At 33.5% G+C, this 20,476-nt stretch overlaps 5 protein-coding genes across 5 annotated transcripts; 2 read left to right on the top strand and 3 right to left on the bottom strand.

The window, feature by feature from the left end:
• Nucleotides 1-1,475: 1,475 nt before the first annotated feature.
• LOC125066027 (dynein axonemal assembly factor 5) lies at nucleotides 1,476-7,504 on the bottom strand. Its single transcript, XM_047673914.1, has 12 exons — nucleotides 6,766-7,504; nucleotides 6,498-6,681; nucleotides 6,130-6,347; nucleotides 5,878-6,035; nucleotides 5,149-5,352; nucleotides 4,671-4,821; nucleotides 4,051-4,215; nucleotides 3,747-3,938; nucleotides 3,251-3,372; nucleotides 2,653-2,845; nucleotides 2,104-2,295; nucleotides 1,476-1,776 (listed from the first exon to the last, which is right to left on the bottom strand). The coding sequence occupies exons 1-12, from the start codon at nucleotides 7,400-7,402 to the stop codon at nucleotides 1,646-1,648; spliced, it is 2,547 nt and encodes an 848-aa protein (XP_047529870.1). The 5' UTR covers nucleotides 7,403-7,504; the 3' UTR covers nucleotides 1,476-1,645.
• An 857-nt stretch (nucleotides 7,505-8,361) lies between these two features.
• Nucleotides 8,362-9,474, top strand: LOC125066031 (mesencephalic astrocyte-derived neurotrophic factor homolog). Its single transcript, XM_047673918.1, has 2 exons — nucleotides 8,362-9,031; nucleotides 9,298-9,474. Exon 1 carries the CDS (start codon nucleotides 8,490-8,492, stop codon nucleotides 9,009-9,011), a length of 522 nt encoding a protein of 173 aa, XP_047529874.1. The 5' UTR covers nucleotides 8,362-8,489; the 3' UTR covers nucleotides 9,012-9,031; nucleotides 9,298-9,474.
• Nucleotides 9,475-10,157: 683 nt separating this feature from the next.
• On the bottom strand, nucleotides 10,158-11,251 carry LOC125066032 (putative ATP synthase subunit f, mitochondrial). The gene is made up of 4 exons (XM_047673919.1): nucleotides 11,092-11,251; nucleotides 10,921-11,019; nucleotides 10,698-10,814; nucleotides 10,158-10,301 (listed from the first exon to the last, which is right to left on the bottom strand). Exons 1-4 carry the CDS (start codon nucleotides 11,168-11,170, stop codon nucleotides 10,273-10,275), a joined length of 324 nt encoding a protein of 107 aa, XP_047529875.1. The 5' UTR covers nucleotides 11,171-11,251; the 3' UTR covers nucleotides 10,158-10,272.
• Nucleotides 11,252-11,485: 234 nt separating this feature from the next.
• On the top strand, nucleotides 11,486-12,773 carry LOC125066030 (26S proteasome non-ATPase regulatory subunit 4). The gene has a single exon (XM_047673917.1). The coding sequence runs from the start codon at nucleotides 11,561-11,563 to the stop codon at nucleotides 12,656-12,658; it is 1,098 nt and encodes a 365-aa protein (XP_047529873.1). The 5' UTR covers nucleotides 11,486-11,560; the 3' UTR covers nucleotides 12,659-12,773.
• On the bottom strand, nucleotides 12,662-20,311 carry LOC125065930. Its single transcript, XM_047673789.1, has 15 exons — nucleotides 20,305-20,311; nucleotides 20,137-20,205; nucleotides 18,817-18,924; nucleotides 18,327-18,383; nucleotides 17,789-17,872; nucleotides 16,847-16,942; nucleotides 16,101-16,157; nucleotides 15,486-15,551; nucleotides 14,837-14,947; nucleotides 14,459-14,533; nucleotides 13,904-13,996; nucleotides 13,590-13,694; nucleotides 13,297-13,392; nucleotides 12,913-13,026; nucleotides 12,662-12,822 (listed from the first exon to the last, which is right to left on the bottom strand). Exons 1-15 carry the CDS (start codon nucleotides 20,309-20,311, stop codon nucleotides 12,779-12,781), a joined length of 1,182 nt encoding a protein of 393 aa, XP_047529745.1. The 3' UTR covers nucleotides 12,662-12,778.
• Between the last annotated feature and the right edge of the window lie 165 nt (nucleotides 20,312-20,476).

Genomic DNA, 20,476 nt, shown 5'->3' with positions numbered 1-20,476 from the left:
CCTACTTGTAGTGTACACAGATCTATAATCATATATTAGTATTATATAGATTTAATTTTATATAAATATATATTATCTGTAAAAACGTGGGATAATATGATATAAGAAAATAGGCACTGGGAGAAGACGGTGCGAAAGCACAGCGAGCTGATATTTAAATATAATATCTATTTAATCTAATTGGTAAATCGATTAGGCCTCGTCCCGAAATCCGGAAAGCCTGCTTTGGTGCACTCGATCCCTAATTAAGGCAACCGCTAAACCCGTCCAATCATAGGCCTATAGCCATCACTTTCTTTTACTCCAAGATAATGCTCCCAGCTAATTAGCAACTTCCAGTCCGATGTCCATCAAGGTCACTCAGCCGGTGATCTTCTAGTTCACCTGACACATAGATGGGTGGAAGCAGTTGAATCGAGGAGGAGGCATTAGCAGCACGCTAGTTGTAGCAAAAGCCTTCGATCCTTCCTTCTTATGGGCTTCCCGGGAAATTAACTAATTGGATCACCAGCTTTTTGGCAGATCAAGGTCGTTGTCGATGCCCTGACTTAAAATTTGTCAATTCTGGTGGCATTATATTGTGACCTACTCTGGTTCTTCTGCACATCAATGATTTGTTGCAATTTAGCAATATTCACTGCTATGCAGAAGACAGTACCGTAGACAACTTACACACCAGCCGCGCTAATATATCTCGGGAACAAGTCGAAGAAAACCAGAACACAATTGTGTCTGAAATCAAGTATTTGTTGACAAAATCTTGGACTAGGGCAGGTTAAACCTTTTTTTTATCTCGCTGGAAAAACGCATTAGGCGTTTCAACAAGTCTGAGTAAAAAAGTCTATCGACAAAATGTCTGTGCAGACTATTCTTTACCGCTGACTTTTAGTTTTGAGAATGCAGAGTTTTTCAAACATTTTTTTTAGCAGCATCCTTGCAATTTAGTAGACCTACCATAAAATTGGTTAGGGAAGATATAGATGCAATTATTGACCAGTATTGAAGAAAAAAATGTGTTACAGCGGTGCAAAATAAATTGAGGAGTCAAATCCGCCGAAATAGCAAAAATATGTCTCATTGACCATATCGTTATAACCCTATATAAGCAAATCAAATGCAATGTACCTTATAAGTAATAATCGCTATGAAACATTATTTTCTCGGTAACAGGTTGAGCGCTTGTATAAAAATATAAAAAGTATTAAAGCTTACATATGTATAATCAGGATCAGCTTAACAACGACATAAAATAAATCACAAGAAACTTCCGTGTAGCAAAGTTTAAAATCATCAGTCCATTCGTTATACTATAAAAACCTAGCTGTGGAAAGCGAGCAAGTGTCTTGATCTAAAACATCTGAAAAAAAAGACTAACCAAAAATAAAAACGATAAGTTTATACATTTTATAAATTTATTTATTTATTACTTAAATAAAAGATGCAAACATTGCTCAAATTAAAATAAAAATAGAAATTAAACTTTTTTGCACTCTGTGCTATTAAATTTGTTGTACCGAGTATTTTGTACTCCATCTCTTATCTTAAGCATAATAACAAGACCAAGGCCTAAACTCGTTTTGCACTAACTCCAATTAAATAGAGATTTTTTTAAGATAGTCTGTACTAAAATTGACTAGATAATTGTTTATTGCATATGTTCTTCAATATGTCGAGTGAGTAGCTCGTAAGCTGCTTTATTTCTATACAAGTGTATATTTGATTTAAGCTTTTTCATCAATAGTTGAGAATCAATATCACTTAAAGTTATAAGGGCATCTGGAACAAAATATAATTTCATTTAAATGTATTTAAATATAAACATTTAAAAAGGAATGCATTACAAAACCAATAAGCTAAAGCATATCAATTGACTAGAAAAGATTGAAATTGACAAAAATATTTTTATCTTTACATCTTTTAACCTATTCGACCTTAATGTGCAGAAATGTTCCAACCAAAAGAAACAAAAATAAAAGTATTAATTTAAAAGAGAAAAGCATAAAAACTCAAGGCTATGTGAATGTTTCCCTGATGAAAACGTAGAGGATGAGTTTAAAAATGATGTCGTACATTTTTATGAGATGACCGTGAACATGGACTTACCCAGCATTTCCTTTTGAAATGTTTCGTCGTTATCATCGAGGTGTATGAGCATAGCGCTGTACAAAGCATCGATGTGAGCTCCGAAGACAGTGGCGTCGTAGGGCTTCGGACGAGAACCGAACAGCGTACAGAGAGTTTGGACGGCGTAGGATCGGACCTTGTCACTGCTATCGTCGAGTCGTTTAATCACAACTAAAACATTTTGTGTAATTAGATTAACAACCATAAATTTCACAGAGCTTTCTTGCTTTCAGTCGTGCTTGTAGAGCACAAATTATTTGGCCAATGTCACAATCTACTGTTTGACTGACTGATTTTGAGTCAGACACAATACTTGATATAAACAGTTACTTAGTAGATTAGTATTTTACTAAAATACGAAGGTTAAACGACAATTTAACAGTTTTAAATCGTGACATCATCGGTCATTAGAGGTTTTAAATGAATTTATGTAATGCAAAGTAAAAACTACAACTCATTTGGAAAATATCCTATCTAAGACGTAAGAAGAACCAGCGAAACGAATTCACCGGGGTTTTCCTGTCTTACCGAAATACAGTTTGTGTAGGATGTCAGCAGTGAAGCAACCTCGCGGACTCGCCAGCGCGACGACGCCGCGCGCGGCGCGCAACGCGTGCTGTCGCGTCAGCGACGAGTTGTCCTCCGTCAGGCTCACCAGCAGCGGCACCAATCTATCTAGGAAAGGTTCCAGAGACTCTTTGTTTGGGAATAAATCTATTTTCTGAAACGAGGGAATTATTTAGAAATAATTAGTTAACTCAATTCAACCAACTTTGTAAATATGTATATTTAATAGTTTTTAAATGGCAATTATACGAAATTGTGATGTCGGTGGATCCCCTCCCAGATGAAAGAACTAATACAAAAGACACGGGGAACCGCAGAATGTATAAACCTTCCCAGGGAACAAACGCTCGCTTTTTTTTTTAAATAGAATTATGAACTCAATGGTAAAAGTATTAGGCGTACGTTTCAAGGCTACTCGACTTTTGAAAATAATAATATAAAAGTGATCATGAGTGATTAATTGAATAAAATTTACTTTGATATCTTATACGATACATCAGTCAGTGAATGATGTAAGTAACATTGTAAGCACAAATTAGATCTGTCTAATATGGTGTACCTCGGCCGCACCGCCGGCGCCGGGCTGGTCCTGCAGCGCGGCGCACAGGCACGCCGTGGCCGCCGTGCGGATGGCCTCCGCTGTTTTACCCGGAGACCATACGAGGTTTGGCAGTATCACTTCTGCAATGAAAAGTAACTAAGTGCCCACCCATACACATTTAGTGCTATCTACAATATGAGTAATACGTAAACGAACTTCATCGGTCTCTTAATTCTTTAAACCTATACCCTCGACACTTATTAGGCTTAGGCTGCTGAGAGAACATATTTAGTATCACGCATCAAAACAATCACAACACAAAAAACACATTGCACCTTTTTACAAGAAGGAAGTAGCCATCTGATGATTAATAAATAAATATTATACTACAATGAAAACTGATTTAAAAATATCTTACCGTGGCCTGCAAAATGGCTACATATAATATAGTCTAACATAAGCTAATTTTGAATTATACAAAGATTTAAAGAATAGATCAAAACAGGGAACGTACCATCAAGAACAATCTTCAAAAACGCTTCCAACTTGTCCTGATCACATTTACTAAAGTTGATTTGACGTTGTAAAAGTACCGTCGACAGGGCAGTGAATATTTTCAACTTCACTTCTGGATCCAGTTTCGGCGGCGCGAGGCATTCTTTTAACAGAGGAGCGATGAGATGCAGCTGGGTTCCCATCGCTGAACCTGATCCAATTAAAATTTAATACCTTTAAGAGATGCATTTTAGCATTAGCATTAGCAGCCCGTAAATGTCCCACTGCTGGGATAAAGGCCTCCTCTCCCTAGAGAAACGCACCTGATTGCAACAGCACGCACTCCAGGAGACAGCGGTCTGGGGTGAGAAGGTTCCAGGTGGACGCGTCGCTGGTGATGTCGGCTAACACTCGCTGAATATGCTTATCGTATAGAGAAACGATCGTACTTCCGCACTTTTCAATGCAGCGAAGTTTGTCCAAGTTTGCTACAACAAAACATTGAATGCCGTGTCGTAGTTATTAAAAAAAGTATCGTGTAATTGCTGATTGGTTTAGTCATTAGTCCCAATTAAGACCACTCAAAAATAAAAAGTAATTGTACTAATAAATAAATATCAAATTTATAGGCACTTTTAAAAAATCCTTGATACTCAAGATCCGATAGGACGGTAAATCCGACACGACTGGAAAACATTCAAACGCAGTTAATGCATACGTTAATTTTTGCACCTTTTGCCCAAGTGTATATTATTTAACTTGTGAGTTTTAGTTCCACATTTGTCATTATTTGACAGAATTAATAGAAGGTATGACATCTAAAACTGATGATTATGTACGTTTCGCGCCTGAAACCACTCAAGCACGCGATTCAGCGAATATAAGAGTAAAACTCCCTATTAGGTCAGTCGGTAAATACACCACTAATATATTACATACTTACATAATGCCATAAATTGTATTTTATCATCGCAGGGCATCGCATACACCGTGAAGTTAATAACAAATAACTGTTCAGCTACGGAATTGCAGTCGTCTTTACATAAGTCCATTAACGCTTCAGTTACAAGGACCAAGTTCGTCTGATATTTTGGCTAAAAATCCAAACAAAATATAAAATAAAACAAAAGGTTTTTTTTTTTCACTCAAACAATCAAACCAAACCACGAAAAACTGATCACAAATGCAGTCGTAACTATATATATATATATAATTGGATTACATAAATTTGAAATGAATACCATTTCAATAAATTGCCTTGTATAGAAGTGTTTTTACCATAGCCTAATGATGATTTATTTGACTTATGTAAAACTGTCAATAGAAGACAAATTTGGAATTCCCCTTTTTTTATATCACAGCATGTTTTAAAACTATTTTCCCTCTTAGCAAAGGAAAATGTCCGAAAAGTAACCGCTCACCTTCCTGACCCTGCAACTCTCAGGATCTGCCAATTCCTTACACAATTCAATCATAACCTTCTCCTTGACCAGTTCTGCCCGGGATCCTCTCAGAATATTGGCAATAATAAAGAGAGCACTCCACGAGTCTACCTCAGCTTCGACGAGGGGCCACCAAGTATCCGGCGTAATGAAATAACCGAATAATTCAGACGCGCGTTTTATCTGCAAATGATGTGTACTTTTTTTATTATCAGGGACTGTCAATAACTAACGTTAAAATCATATATGTTCAAATGTGTGGAATCTTTGATCATAATTCCATATACGATAAATTTATGGTCATAATCATCCTGAGCCTGACTTCACCTACCGGTTTAGGCCTCATTTTGCTCAAGCCACTTACTGAGCACTAACTGTAAATGCAAAATATTTGATAAACTATTAAAATAGCAACATCTCCCCCATCACGGCTAAGGCTCCTTTATTTGGCTTTATAAGGGGTGCTACGGTAGTCTAAAAATTTATTTGACGGAATACATATACGCTTTACCCGACGTTAGCGAGTTCGAATCCTGCTGTGTCGATACTCAATATATATTATATGATAAGCTCAAGTTTCTAGTGATAGCGATTAAAATTTATATCAATATCAATTATATTTGGCCAGTTAACTAAGGTAGGACCTTCATTACACTTTTGAGATACAGCCATAATAATTTGGACCAGCTCCACAATTTTGCTACTCACTTCGAGCACAACCCTCTGGTCGTCGTCTGCGGCTCCGCGATGCAGCACGCGCAGCACTGTGCAGGCGTGCTGCGTGCTGCCCCCCTCCGCGCACAACAGCAGCCAGCACAGCAACTGAGCGCAGCGCAGTCGTGCGTCGGCTTGCCAGCCTTCCATCTCTGTTGTTACAATTATTAGCTGAGAGATTGCATTCAGAGAATCCCCATAAATTATTGTTTAAAGATGTATGAAAAAGTCGTAATACAATCTTACCTCGACATATAGCTGGGACTATCTTCCCAATATTGCTCTGGACCAAGGTTCTGCATCCAAGATTGGGACGTTTAACATCAGGGTAATGTTCTGGTATGTCTTTAAGGAAATCACTTTTCTTTTTCAACTCTTCTTCATTCTCTTCCAAGTATTGTAGGCCTATATCGTTCCATAATTTAGTTGCTGTCTCTCTAATAACAGTCATGACATCACTTAAACTGGAATGTAATAACACTCATTATTGTGAAGTTACAGCCTGTAAACTGACATTAAACTTCAATTTATTTATATTTATGCTTATTTAACTGAAACATCTCCAAACTCATGATGAAACACAACAATATCTTAATTACCCATCTAAAACAAACCTTGTTAGCAGCAAAGGAATCATGCGATGCCAGAAGGAATAACGATCCTTATAAGATAACATCCAGTTGCCAATTTCCATAGTCACTTGCAGTCTCACTTGCGTATTCTCATCAAAGAGTTTCTCAGCCATGGGTGTGATAGAAAGCTCAAAACATTTGACATTGCCAGCCATAACAACAGCACCTACAAAAAAAAATCTACATCATATTATTTGGTTTTTTGAATTTAATTATTTTATAACCAACTGAAATAATATATATACTACACCAATAGCTTTTATAGCTCCGACCCGAACCCTAAAGTGTTGATGAGCAAAGTTTGATAACAGAGGTTTAACATAACTCTCAGATTGAAAATGAAAATCTCTCTGAATAATTTTTGTAAGCATTATTATACACTCTGATGCTTCTAATTTTACTTTAGGAAATGCATCGGTACAAGTTTTAGTTAGAATACTTGTAAAATCATTAATAAATGGACCAAGAAGACAGGTTCCTTTGTACTTTTCCAATATCTTATGGACCAGTTCAATTAAAACTAATCGAATCTCTTCTGCATCTTCTATGGTCTCTGCAGCGCCGATACGCCGCACAATAACAGGGAGAATATAAGTTAAATAATAATCATTCAACGGCAACTTTTCTATAAAATTGGACATTATTAATATTGCTTTCTCTCTGCATGACTCTGAAACATCTGAGAAACATTTTAAGACATAAGCATAAATTTCCGAAAAAACAACAATTAGATCGCAATCCTCATTCAACGGATTTTCAAAAATCTCTTCATTGATTTTTATTAATGCCTGCCTTCTTGCAATTTTGGAATCGCTTTGAAGTGTGGTTATATATGGTTCCAAAGCGCCCCTTGGGTTATCCTGTAGCTTTGGTTTTATATCCGACATATTTTTTTTACTTTCACAGTAAAATTGTAGTAATCTCTCTTCTATATTTATCCAAAAGATAAATTAAATGAAATTTTCAAAACTAGAGAGATATTGACAAACAAATACATGTTACCATGACAACATGTTGTCAAAAGTCAATGCTAATAGATTAATTTTCATAGACATTAAAGAAAGTCTTTATTAAAATTCGGTAGGGTTTTTAGTGTACAAACGCTTTACTTCAAAATATTTTATAGAAATGGTAAAGATTTCTTCATGTTGTGAAGTTCTATTTTGATGTAACTGGGAACACACCTCGTGTTGTGTAAGTACCAACTTGGAGACTGGAATGTTATCGTGTCTTTTTTATCGCTAATCGCCATTTCGCTACATTAATTATCAGTTATTAAAAATTGTTTATAGATTGAGCCAGTCTGAACGGATTTTCGGACACCTTTCTTTTTATCGATCGCGCGGTGGGTAATTGATAGACGTTTATTTATAATTAAATTTGAATACTTTTACGTTTCCGGCATAGAAGACAGCCGTAATCGCGGATGAAATGAATGTGTCATTATTATGTAGCTGCATGAATTAAAAGATCCAATTGAAGTCGTTTGCCTTCTACTGATGATAATGTATTAATAAACATAAGGACGTGCAATAAAAAAATACAATAAAGTTTCATTGTAATCTGACAAAAATTTAATATTATATAAACGTACACGAAATAAACAAGTATTGGTTTTTATTTATAAGCATTAACAATTAATCAAGAAAACATTGACTTATGTGTATATTCTTATTTTTTTATTTTATACTTCTAAAATATTAACATTTAATTCTGTACACAAATAATAATTTAACTCTTGTAAGAAAATACCATTTTCAAGTTTGTAAAAATCTAATTTGGTATGCATGAAATGAAACTTATTCTCAACACGACAACGTGCACCAATCCTATGTCGCCAAGTAAAGCTGTCAACGTCTTTAAATGAATGGACGAGTCTTCTGGCACATCAGATCAGTTTAATTCTACTATTTTGCTGCTTTGCATTTTGTAAAAGTTGTATTAAATATTTTGCTTACTCAAAATCTATTTAAAATGAATAAATTCAGTGTATTTTATTTATTATTTTTGGTAGCAGTTCTACAAACAGTTTTAGCATTAAAAGAAGGCGAATGCGAAGTCTGTGTGAAAACTATTGATAAATTTGCAGCCACGTTATCAGATGACGTTAAAAGTGAACCAAAACGTATTGAAGCTGAGTTCAAGAAATTTTGTAAGGGTTCAAAGAACAAGGAGAATCGGTTTTGTTACTATTTAGGAGGACTAGAAGAATCGGCGACCGGTATACTCGGCGAACTCTCGAAACCTCTCAGTTGGTCCATGCCTTCCGATAAAATCTGTGAAAAATTGAGAAAAAAAGATGCTCAAATTTGTGACCTTAGATTTGATAAGCAAATTGACTTGAACAACGTCGATCTTAAAAAACTCAAAGTTAGGGACCTAAAAAAAATTTTAAATGATTGGGATGAGGTCTGCGATGGATGTATCGAAAAAACTGATTTTATTAAAAGAATAGAGGAACTTAAACCTCAGTACATGGGTAGATCTGATTTGTAGTAGGACAATTCAATTGATAGGTAAGAAGTTATAGCCTATTTAATTGTATATTAAAACTTTGCATTAGGAACCCTTCATTCAGAAGTGGGATGTGTTTCTACTTGATAATGGATTTGCAATTTTTACAATTTTATATCAAAAATTATCCCATTATAGATTAAAATTGATTCAATTTATGTGTAGGTATGAAAAATAGTTAATTTTTTTAAAATTAGTTTTTATATGTGGTTAATTTATCTGATCGTAATTAGTTATTATATTGTTGTTCTTTATATTTGTGTTTCAGAGTAATAAACAGTTTTGGACATGTGATACCTCATTTGGGTGTGTAAATCAGCAGAGGAAGTCCAAGTGAATAATAAATTATTGCATAAGACATGATTCTGTGGGTGTATGCATGAGTGTTGTACGCATTTATGATAGCATAAATTAATAATAAAATTAAGTAAATATTTTTTAGACATACCCTTGTTTTATTTAATTCTTCAAATAGTTATAAATATATTTTTATTTACTTTTTACTAGATAGGTTGTAAGCCAAATAAAATTTTATCTTAAATAAAGAGGGTTAAATAATGGGCCTCTTTTATTTACAATATTTAATTGAAATAGTTGAGAATGTATAGTTAAAAGATATAGTGTCACCTATATATTAAATGAATACTTTTATACTCTGTATAACAAGTTAATCATGATTTCATCTTTGAATGTAAATAAAATTATAATTAACAGCTAGTGTCAATTTTATTAACAAACACAATTAAAATTTTATTGTTATCAAGATAAGATAGCTTTTTGTTTTTTGGAATGAATGCAAGAACTACTTATATGTTGATACTAGTCGTTGTAAATGTCTTAGACAGTTGAGGCATCAGTGACAACATCATAGCAACAACGACAAAAGGTTTTGTCAGTTTTCAGACATTTATTAGCTCATTTATATGTTGAAAGTACAAGTGAAGTTCAAGAGTATTGAATGGTCACTAAAATTTTTGGTTCTTGATTTTTTACCAGGTATACTTATTCTTATTAAAAATAACACAATTATATTTCAATAACAAAAAAATATATGATGAAATTCTTTATTTTAGTGTTAAGTCTTGACATAGTAAAGAATATGATGCTATTTAGGTTTCAAAGAAAACATAGTTTGAATCTAATTTTATTGTTTTTAATTAATGCATCCTAGATTTGCTTCATGCACATACTTTAAACATAAATATAACAAATATTGCATGACATAATATGGTTGTTTCATAGTTTAGTGGTACTTGTAGTTCCTGTGGTGCTCTGAAAAAAAAAGTAATTATATTATAAACAAATATTATTAAGACATGTTTTAGTTAGAGCAATTTTTTTTAAAGGTTATGGTTATTTAAATATGACAGCAAAGATTCCATATACCAAAGATACTGTCTTTACTTAAGTTAAATTTCATAATTGTTCATTGAGTCAGCTGCAAGCAGTTTGTGGCAAGTACTTCAGCCAAAATATGGAAATTGCCCACATAAAAAGGATAGTTTGCTAGTATATTGGAGACTTCCTTTAGATACATAGCACAATAAATTTAATAATATAATCTTTAAATTGAAATAGGTATTTAGTATTAAAATAATTATTTTTATTTTTCTTCATCTAATGAAATGTTGTCTTAGATAGTATATTTTTTTATAAAATATAGCTTACTCATTTTGCCGTAGTTGATAGCATAGAAGAAAGTCATTGATCCAACTAGCAGCTGGAAAAATGGAGCAATACCAACTTTCTTGGGTTGAACATACTTATGCTGCCACCTCCACCAAGCTTAAACAGAACACGTTTAATAATAATTACACCAATTTTCATTATATTGTAAAATAAATTTTATAACCTTGAAATTATCAGTATATAAAAATTATACGATAAATACCTCTACTGCAAGCTCCCATAAATGCTGAAGGAGTCTTGCTCCTACGACCAAACCATGATCCAATTTCATTCAACTTAAGTTGTCCGAAAGGAGTATCAGCTGAAAACAAGACAAAATTACATAATCGACATTATGAACGCCAAGATTATTATTGAATTTAAATATACTTACGCTTTCCATAATACCGGGCCGGATCATAGGGCCCATGAACGGCAGGATTATATTCTTTAGGATAATCACCGAAAGCCATCGTTATTCGGGTGTAAGCCGAATTATCGTGGAAAAAATTTAATTCAGAATTTCACTCCGCAGTCCACAGATGTGATTATGACAATTGACAAATAGACCCTTTGTCTATAGACGTCATAATATTTAAATAAAAATTCTTTAATGATTTAGAAAATTTTCATAATTATTTAAATAATTTTGTAGTATTTCTAAGGATAATTTTTTTGTCATTATTTATAAAAATAATGAATACATGAAAAATAATATTTATTTATAATATTTTAACTGGCAACTAACAAATTAATGTTAATTTTTTTATAGTTATCTGTTCCAATAATTATTTAGCAGATTTCATTCTTCGTGATAGTGATATTTCAAAAAATATTATTTACATCATAAAAATAATATCAAAATGGTATTGGAAAGTACTATGATTTGTGTGGACAACAGTGATTATATGAGAAATGGCGATTTTCTTCCTACAAGATTACAAGCTCAACAAGATGCTGTTAATTTGGTATGTCACTCCAAAACAAGATCAAATCCAGAAAATAATGTTGGATTACTGACTTTAGCAAATGTGGAAGTTCTAGCCACATTAACAAGCGATGTTGGTCGAATATTATCAAAGCTTCACCGTGTTCAGCCTAACGGTGATATAAATATTTTGACGGGCATAAGGATTGCCCATTTAGCACTTAAACACCGTCAAGGAAAAAATCATAAAATGCGTATTGTAGTTTTCGTTGGATCACCAATAAACACTGATGAGAAGGAACTCGTCAAGTTAGCTAAACGCCTAAAGAAAGAAAAAGTCAACTGTGACGTCATCTCTTTTGGTGAGGATTCTGATAATAATCCTCTGTTGACTTCCTTTGTAAATACTCTGAATGGCAAAGATAATACATCCGGTGGAAGTCATTTAGTTTCTGTACCTGCTGGTGGCTGTGTTGTTCTCTCAGAGGCTTTGATCTCTAGTGCTGTTATTGGTGGGGATGGTGCAGGACCATCAGGTTCTGGTTTGTCACCCTTCGAATTTGGCGTTGATCCCAACGAAGACCCAGAACTTGCTCTTGCTCTAAGAGTGTCCATGGAAGAGCAAAGGCAACGCCAAGAAGAAGAGTCTCGACGTCAACAGGCGAATGTAGAGGGTGAAGAGGGCAAAACTGCTGAAGCTCCAAATCCCGGAGTAGAAAGAGCTATGGCTATGCCTCTCGGACGAGAAGCTATGGAATTGTCTGAAGAAGAACAGATTGCTCTTGCTATGCAAATGAGCATGCAACAAGAAGCACCTCAGACTGAAGAGAGCATGGATGTGTCTGAAGAATATGCAGAAGTAATGAATGATCCAGCATTTCTGCAAAGTGTATTAGAGAACCTTCCTGGAGTTGACCCACAGAGTGAAGCCATACGAAATGCTATGTCCACCATCAAAAAGGACAAAGATGAAAAAGATGACAAAGATCAAAAAGAAAAAGATGGAAAAGGCTCAGGTTCAAAAGAAAACTAAACATGCTTTTCAATTTTTTTATTTATACAAAGTGTGATTGGTAATTTCCAGAGTCCGCAGTAATATCATTGTCACTTTTTAAGTTTAGAACATAAATATATTGATTTACAATAGATATGTTTATTTCCATGATATCCAATTCAGTCCCTCTATTTTTTCAAATTCTGTAATTAATTCCAAAATTATTATTAAAAAAATTACATATATATCATATATCTGTTATTTTTTTATTTTATATAATTTTTAGTGCGTACTTGAATCATTCCAATACTTTTTAGTCTTATACTTCTTTATTACTTCTAATAATTCCTCATTTCTTTGTTTGCCTCTCATTGGTTGTAACTTTGACAAAAACATTTTATCAATTTCTGTTGAAGCAACAATAACTCTTATATGTATCAATGTTATGAAATGGCTTCTTTCTATTACCTTGTGTGAAAACGGGACTGAGGCCCTTCATTCTTTATCATTTGTTTGATTTTTAAATCAAGCCAATATTCAGTAACCCTTCCGAAATCGTGAGAATGTGGACTCAGCCCATATTTCACTAAAATAATAGAAAATAATTTTAATAATTAAATCAAATATGACCAAATCAATGAAAATCACATATCAGAAATAACAAATTTATGAGGTACCATTGTTTTCTTGAGATTTCGTTTTATGAAGTAATAATAATGAACTTTTGATGTCTTCTAACTGTGGCTTAAAACTTTTACTACTTTGATTTGTAGCTGAAAATGAAACGAACAAGTTTAAGATATTAGATATAAGTGCATATGTATATGTATAAAAAATTAGAACCAACTATTTATTTGATTTAAAGACAGTTTCACTTTTGAAACTTGCAAGAATTTAGATATGGATTAAGAAAAACAAATGAAAGCACTTAAAATATTATTTCCTATGAGTATAGGAAAATGAAACTTACTTTTTTTTCCATTTATTGGTGATGCCTTAACATCTCTGCTAGTTGAGGATACCTTAGCTCTTGCATTTAAACTATCACGAGATGAAGATGTTGATTTTATAACAGCTAGAAATATAAAGATAGAAGAAGAAAGATAGATAAAATTACTTTAACAAAACAGATGCAATCGGAATTAGACAAAGAGACAAGATATCTGATTTAATTTTAAAATAAACGATCGAAAATATTGTCCTGAATAATAATAGGAACTTTTAGCGTAGTCTTCAAAGACGTAGTCTTATAGTTATTTTTTTAAATGATTATAAGTCATTTACCTTCAATATTTTTAATATTTTCCCTTGATGAACTACGTTTTTTAACAACTGGTAGTCGACTTTTGCTAAATTGCCTCTTTGACGAAGACGCGTCTAAAAATTAATGTTACTGAATAAGCGTACATAATAATAATATACACATTTTGATGCCTAACCGATTTCGACAACAGAGACTACCCAACCCGACTACCAAATCGATTAATGCACGAGTGTGTGCGTAAATTTTCCCCTCACGCACAAAATTTAATAACAGATTGCCATCTAACTTCCAACTCTGGTTTGCTTACGCTGGGTAGCCTCGTAACTTCTTACTGACCCGACCCGATATTTTAACCCAGGGCCTTGGGACCTATACTAGTCCATTGAGTCCATATTAATAGGTATTTCTATTATATTATGGACAATACCAATAATTTATAAACTAAATAACTTTATGTTTTCAATTTGCCAAATGAGAAAGCCTAGTACAATTACATTAGTTAGGGATGTCAAACGAATTTCATTGCACATTAGGATAAAATTTAAGGTATTAAGATGAATTTATATATTTATTACCATCATCTTTTGTGTCCAAAGATTGTCTTTTCGAACTTGAGCTAATCCTCTGTTGCATTATTATTTGCTTAATGGCTGCAAACATAGAAATTGATTAAATAAAAATTTTATATCCAAAATTTATATTTCCGGCTCGAAGGACCATCTTTGGTAAAGCTTTTTTGTGACTATCTCAAATTAATTTAGGCCTATTATGGTTAGGTGATATTGCAGTCTAGACCATCAGAAAATCAATAAAGAATTATGAATAAATTATCCAATTTTATGAAATATCATAAGATATGAAATGTATTAATTTAATTCTACTTAGCTATCATATCTACTACCAAAATAAAATGTATCTCTAAGTCGTAGATACTTATATTAGGACATTCTTACGTTTGGTTAGAGGCATCGTTTTCGTATTCGAGCAGTTTGGATCGGATCTCAAGCTGGAAGTAGTAGAAATAATAGGGACTTTTTCCCTACTTCCGGATACAGTATTAATAGCTGTCCAAAACAAATTACCAACTGCGATTATTGTTATCATTAACTGTCATTGCAAATACGAGAGCCAGGCGACGATGTGATGGAGCTTCCAAAAAAGTAAATGGTACAATATACTCGTCAAAATGTCTATGATTTGAATGTTTACTGAAATAAAAAGGTCGGTGTTTGATATTTTTCATAATTCTAACTTTTTTATGAAAGTAGTAAAATTGAGACCATTTAATGCCTTCTAAATAAAATTATTACATTACGCTAAACAGAAGATGAACATAAACAAAACATCAATTTGTAAGTAGTTGTAGCAAAGGAGTTGGAGAACTAATTTTTCTCCAACTCCTTTGCTAAAATTTAAATTATTTTTGATCTTTGGCAAATTATAATGAGACAAATAGTAATCTTATTATGACTTACAAATTAAGTCACAGTTCTTTCTACCAATGCAAATGCGTTGTTAAGAATAATTAAACATATAAACATTATTAATGCCTTAAAATTTAGTGTTTTTATATTAAAATACTTAAAGAAATCAATTACTAACACGCTCTTTGTTGACACGTATCACGTGTAATTGAAGCAGCTGCGTTCGGGGTGTTTTTGTTTTCTGCTTAAAATATCAAATTTAATTATTTACTGATAGTGATCTACATAGCAAACAAATTTGTGAGTAGTCGAGGCGCTCTTAGATTGCGTTTATGTTAAAGATTCAGTACGTAACATTATCACATATAACTTATTAAAATAATTATTCCTTTAAAACTTTTCCATTCATAAATAATTTAAGTTTTATTTTTATCTTACTACATAAAAGGATTGGTTACTTTTATTTTTTTGTTGTTGATAATTTCTCATAGGTATGCAACAGAATGATAGGCGACATTTCATGTGATAGAAAATTCTACCTAATGCGACTTCCAAGCAACAACAAAAACTGAACTACTACTTTTGTGTGTACCTATATCGTTTGGGAACTCGTTAGGGGCTCAAGTCTGACTTTGGTCCCATCACTAATTTACTTAAACACTATCACTTTTTTTTTCTAACACCTGTTCACCTAAATGATGTAGGTATACACATAACTGAATTGTTACCTCCTTCATTTCATCATCACAATAAATTTAAAAAATAAAATATGACAGATCTTGTATTATCATACCTTTGCTCGGTGTAGGTGGTCGGGATCTAGCGAGACGAGACGGTGATTTGTCGCTCGCTGCTTTAAAAGTTATAAATATAATGAATGATAATTACTTTTGAATAAATATTTGATTGGTTAGCCCACCGTGGTTTATCACCCCATTTCGCCAGTTACTCTAATTTGTGGTCCAGTTCGTAAGGTTGGCGGGCCTTGTTATAACAGAACCTTAACATCTCAGACCCAATGGATCGCGGTATCGCGCGTTCATGATGTTTTGGGGATCGCAACGCCGCTATATTGATACGCCATAGAGATACAGGGAGCTTCTTACATTACTGGACGGCCATATTGCCTTCGTCGACACTTAGTACAATGTTAAAAAAATCTAAATTTCGGTGTTTATTGGATGATGTTACTTTTTTTTTGGTTTGTTGGCGGACGAACATATGGGCCACCTGATGGTAAGTGGTCACCACCGCCCTTAGACAATGGTGCTGTAAGAAATATTAACCATTCCTTACATCGCCAATGCCCCACCAACCTTGGGAACTATGATGTTATGTTGTGCCTGTAGTTATACTGGCTCACTCACCCTTTAAATCGGAAAACAACAATACTCAGTATTGTTGCTTGGCGGTAGAATATCTGAGAAGTGGGTGGTACCTACGCAGATGGTTTGCACTAAGCCCTACCACCAAGTTACTGTCATATACACTAGAATCCCAATAATATTGTTAAGTAAAATAAAAAATATATATGTATACCCAAAGATGTTCTTGAGTAGATTTCTTGTCGTAGAGTTAACTTTTTATGGATCGAAGTCATTAATGGTTTTCCGTAACCAGAAGTAGGTTTCGTTTCTGCATTGTTACAATTTTACAAATAAGTATGACCAATATACGCAATGTTCAAATCAAATCATATTATTACTAGACAATCTAGTACGGGAGAGTTATATACCATTAGCTAATTTCAATCGAAAAAGAGAGTAAAGATAATCATCTCACCATAGGTTTATCTATTCGAGGTCATTGACCGTCAGGTCAGACCAATTACATCACGTAGATTCGATGTCAAATTTTGTTTAATTGTCTTTTCTTTTGGTTGAAATATATCTAGTTTTAAATTATAGGACCAGACTTAAAGATACGGGGACCAAGGCCAGCAAACGGGTGAAGGCCCCTAACAAAATAATTTGAACAATTTTATTAGTCGGATTTTTTCGATAATTTAGTGCGGGACAAATTAAATCCACTAACAAACATATTTGCACAGATATACTATATCAATAAATAAATGGATTATTTTCATCTTATAGCACCAAAATTTGAAAAATATAATTTGCTCAAACATCTATTAATAACCGGGACCAGAAAGGAAAGAAGTTCTTTCTTTCCTTTTTGTTATCATTCGAACTTTTACTAGGTTTATCGGCATCAGCCTGAGAATAGTAATAATAATAATCAATAAAGTTCCTGCAAAGGGCAGGAACTTTATTGATCGGCTTAGAAAGTGCGAAAAGGTTGATAAAATTAATATATTGTAATATAATGTTTGTTTTTTTTTTGGTATAAATTATAGGAACATAATAGGTAAATATAAATTTAGTGTATTTTTTTCAATTTTTATATTTTAATAATAAAATTTTAATCACTATTTGTACTTAATATGTTCAAAATTAAGCGATATTGAGGTATTATACATACTGTCCACTCGACTATTATTAGATGAAGTTGCAAAATTTTCTTTGACGTCTTTACATATATTCGAAGATTTCCTTGCTGTTCGACCTGTGTGGAAATAATATAATGTAAAATGAGATTATTATTTATTATTATAAGTTGTTAGGAATATGTCTTAGTATATATAAAAAGCTTCGTGGCAGAGCTTAATACAAGCCCGCCTGGGTCAGGACCACCCAATTGTGTATTCAACCGCCAAACAGCAATGCTTTCTATTGTTGTGTTCCAGTTTGAAGGGTGAGTGAGCCAGTGTAACTACAGGCACAAGGGCCATAACATTTTAGTTTCTATGATTGGTAGCGCATTGGTAAGATAAGGAATAAATAATATTTCTTACAGTACTCATGTCTACGGGCACCCCATTTGCCAGTCCGCCTACGTACATGACAAAAAAATAATTGGTGAAATTGATACACTTAAAAAAATAACTTTAAGTATAGACTTATTAAAATGGTACTAAACTAAACTATAGGTACCTAATATTTTAATACTTTACACTTACTTGGGACATCTGAGCCTCTTTCGGGTGATTGTGGTGCACTATCATTCGATGAAGGTTCTGTTTATTTAAAAATCTATTAAATAAATATGAATTAGGGGAGATAATTATTATTATAATTGGAATCGACAAAAGGAAACTAAAACATTAAATCTTTCTTTACACGCATTCCCAAGAAACTTGGAGTTCAAGCTTGCTTCATACAAAATTTTATTGAATTCGGTTTTGGTTTGGCCGTTAGAGCCACTGACAGACAGAGTTACTTTCGCATTTATAATATAAGATTAGATGTATATATCAACCCTAGAGAGATGGTACATACAACTGAACTATGGACATAATCTTGCATCCCATGGGGTCACATTGACAAAAATCGTTTGACTATGGGCAAAAACTTGCCTACTTTAATTGCTGAAGCCATAACCTACTTAAAAAAAAAACTATACCAGTTATATAGAAAAATCTAGTCGATCTCAGATATAATAAGGCTTACGCTTAGACGATAAACTTCTAGTAAAAAATTTATTCGGAGAACTGGATGTACTTCGTTGTTCACTTTCTCGGTCTTCAGATAAGCTACGGTTCCTGTCGTGTCTTAAACCTATACGTAATGCAGTTATAGAAATAAAATCAATACTCATCTATATATACTCACCTAATGATATAGATTAGGGATGTTGCGAATATTCGTATCTGCATCCGCAAATGCGGAATTTATTTAGACACGTCCGCAATAGTCGATGCGGAGTTGCAGGCGGATACGGATGTCGTACAATTTGCTACAAGAAAAAAATCCTTGGCGCCGGTGATCAGCGCGTGCTCATTGACCAATAGGAGGAAAGTTTCGTTGGTATTGTGTATATTTGTTTACCGTAAATTAAGAATTACCTATATGTTTATTATTAACAGCTAGCATTGTGTGTTGAGGAAGATTTCTAATTTATTTGCAACAAGTGAATTAAAACTATTTATCTATCAAAAATAGTTTGCAGATTTTTGGTGACACCACCAGGCAGTGTTCCAAGGAACAATTGTTCCGTAGTGCGGAACTTACGAATCTCTGCGTAACAGACCCCGAGAAAGCGGCTTGCTTTTTATTAAGTATAATGCTCCAATTTTTAATTTCAGCTAGTAATTAATAAAAACATAAACCAATAAAAAGAGCCGAGATGGCCCAGTGAGAGCCGAGATGGCCGATGATTTCGGGTTCAAACCCAGGCAGGCACCACTGAATTTTCATGTGCTTAATTTGTGTTTATAATTCATCTCGTGCTCGGCGGTGAAGGAAAACATCGTGAGAAAACCTGCATGTGTCTAATTTCAACGAAATTCTGCCACATGTGTATTCCGCCAACCCGCATTGGAGCAGCGTGGTAGAATATGCTCCAAACCTTCTCCTCAAAGGGAGAGGAGGCCTTTAGCCCAGCAGTGGGAAAATTTACAGGCTGCTAATGCTAAATGCTAATAAACCAAAAACATTAAATCCGCATCCGCATTCGCATCAGCGGATGTGAAAAAATTTGCATCCGCAACATCCCTAATATAATATAGATGTACAAATTAATGTAGAACAACTTTTATAGTTTAAATTTTGGCAATTAATAATTTAAGCCTCACAAAAAATTAATAGACATGGTATATTAGGGAATCATCGTATAAGTAGATTAAAATATTTTTGATAATTGAAAAAACCATTCACAATGTAAGGAATAATGATTATAGCAATATATATAGGAGTTTGTGACCACCTAGCAGCAGCTGAGTTCATTTGTTATTTAAAACTTTATTTAATTATTGAAAATTTATAACTAACGTGATGCGTGACTGTCTCTATACTGTGCAGATAGGCGGGAACCGCAAGATGGCGATCTCCTCCGTTTAACTGTGAATTTTTATTAAATGGAATATTAAATTATATATTCATATTCTTTAGTGTATTACACCAAATGTCGGTTACTGCCGTTTAGAATAATTTCATGACCTGACATTCATAATAACGAAGATTAATGAATTTAAAATATCTGGTTTTTTTTCGTCTACGTGTATCTGAAATTAATTTCGTTCATGACGCCAATACCTTTACATTTTAATATACCTTTTGAACATATACGAAAGCTTCCATCAACGACTGTGTGTATAATAGGACGGTTATA

Source organism: Vanessa atalanta, chromosome 8 (assembly GCF_905147765.1).
Source record: "Vanessa atalanta chromosome 8, ilVanAtal1.2, whole genome shotgun sequence".
Taxonomy (NCBI): Eukaryota; Metazoa; Arthropoda; class Insecta; order Lepidoptera; family Nymphalidae; genus Vanessa; species Vanessa atalanta.
This window is presented reverse-complemented; position numbering and strand designations above follow the sequence as displayed.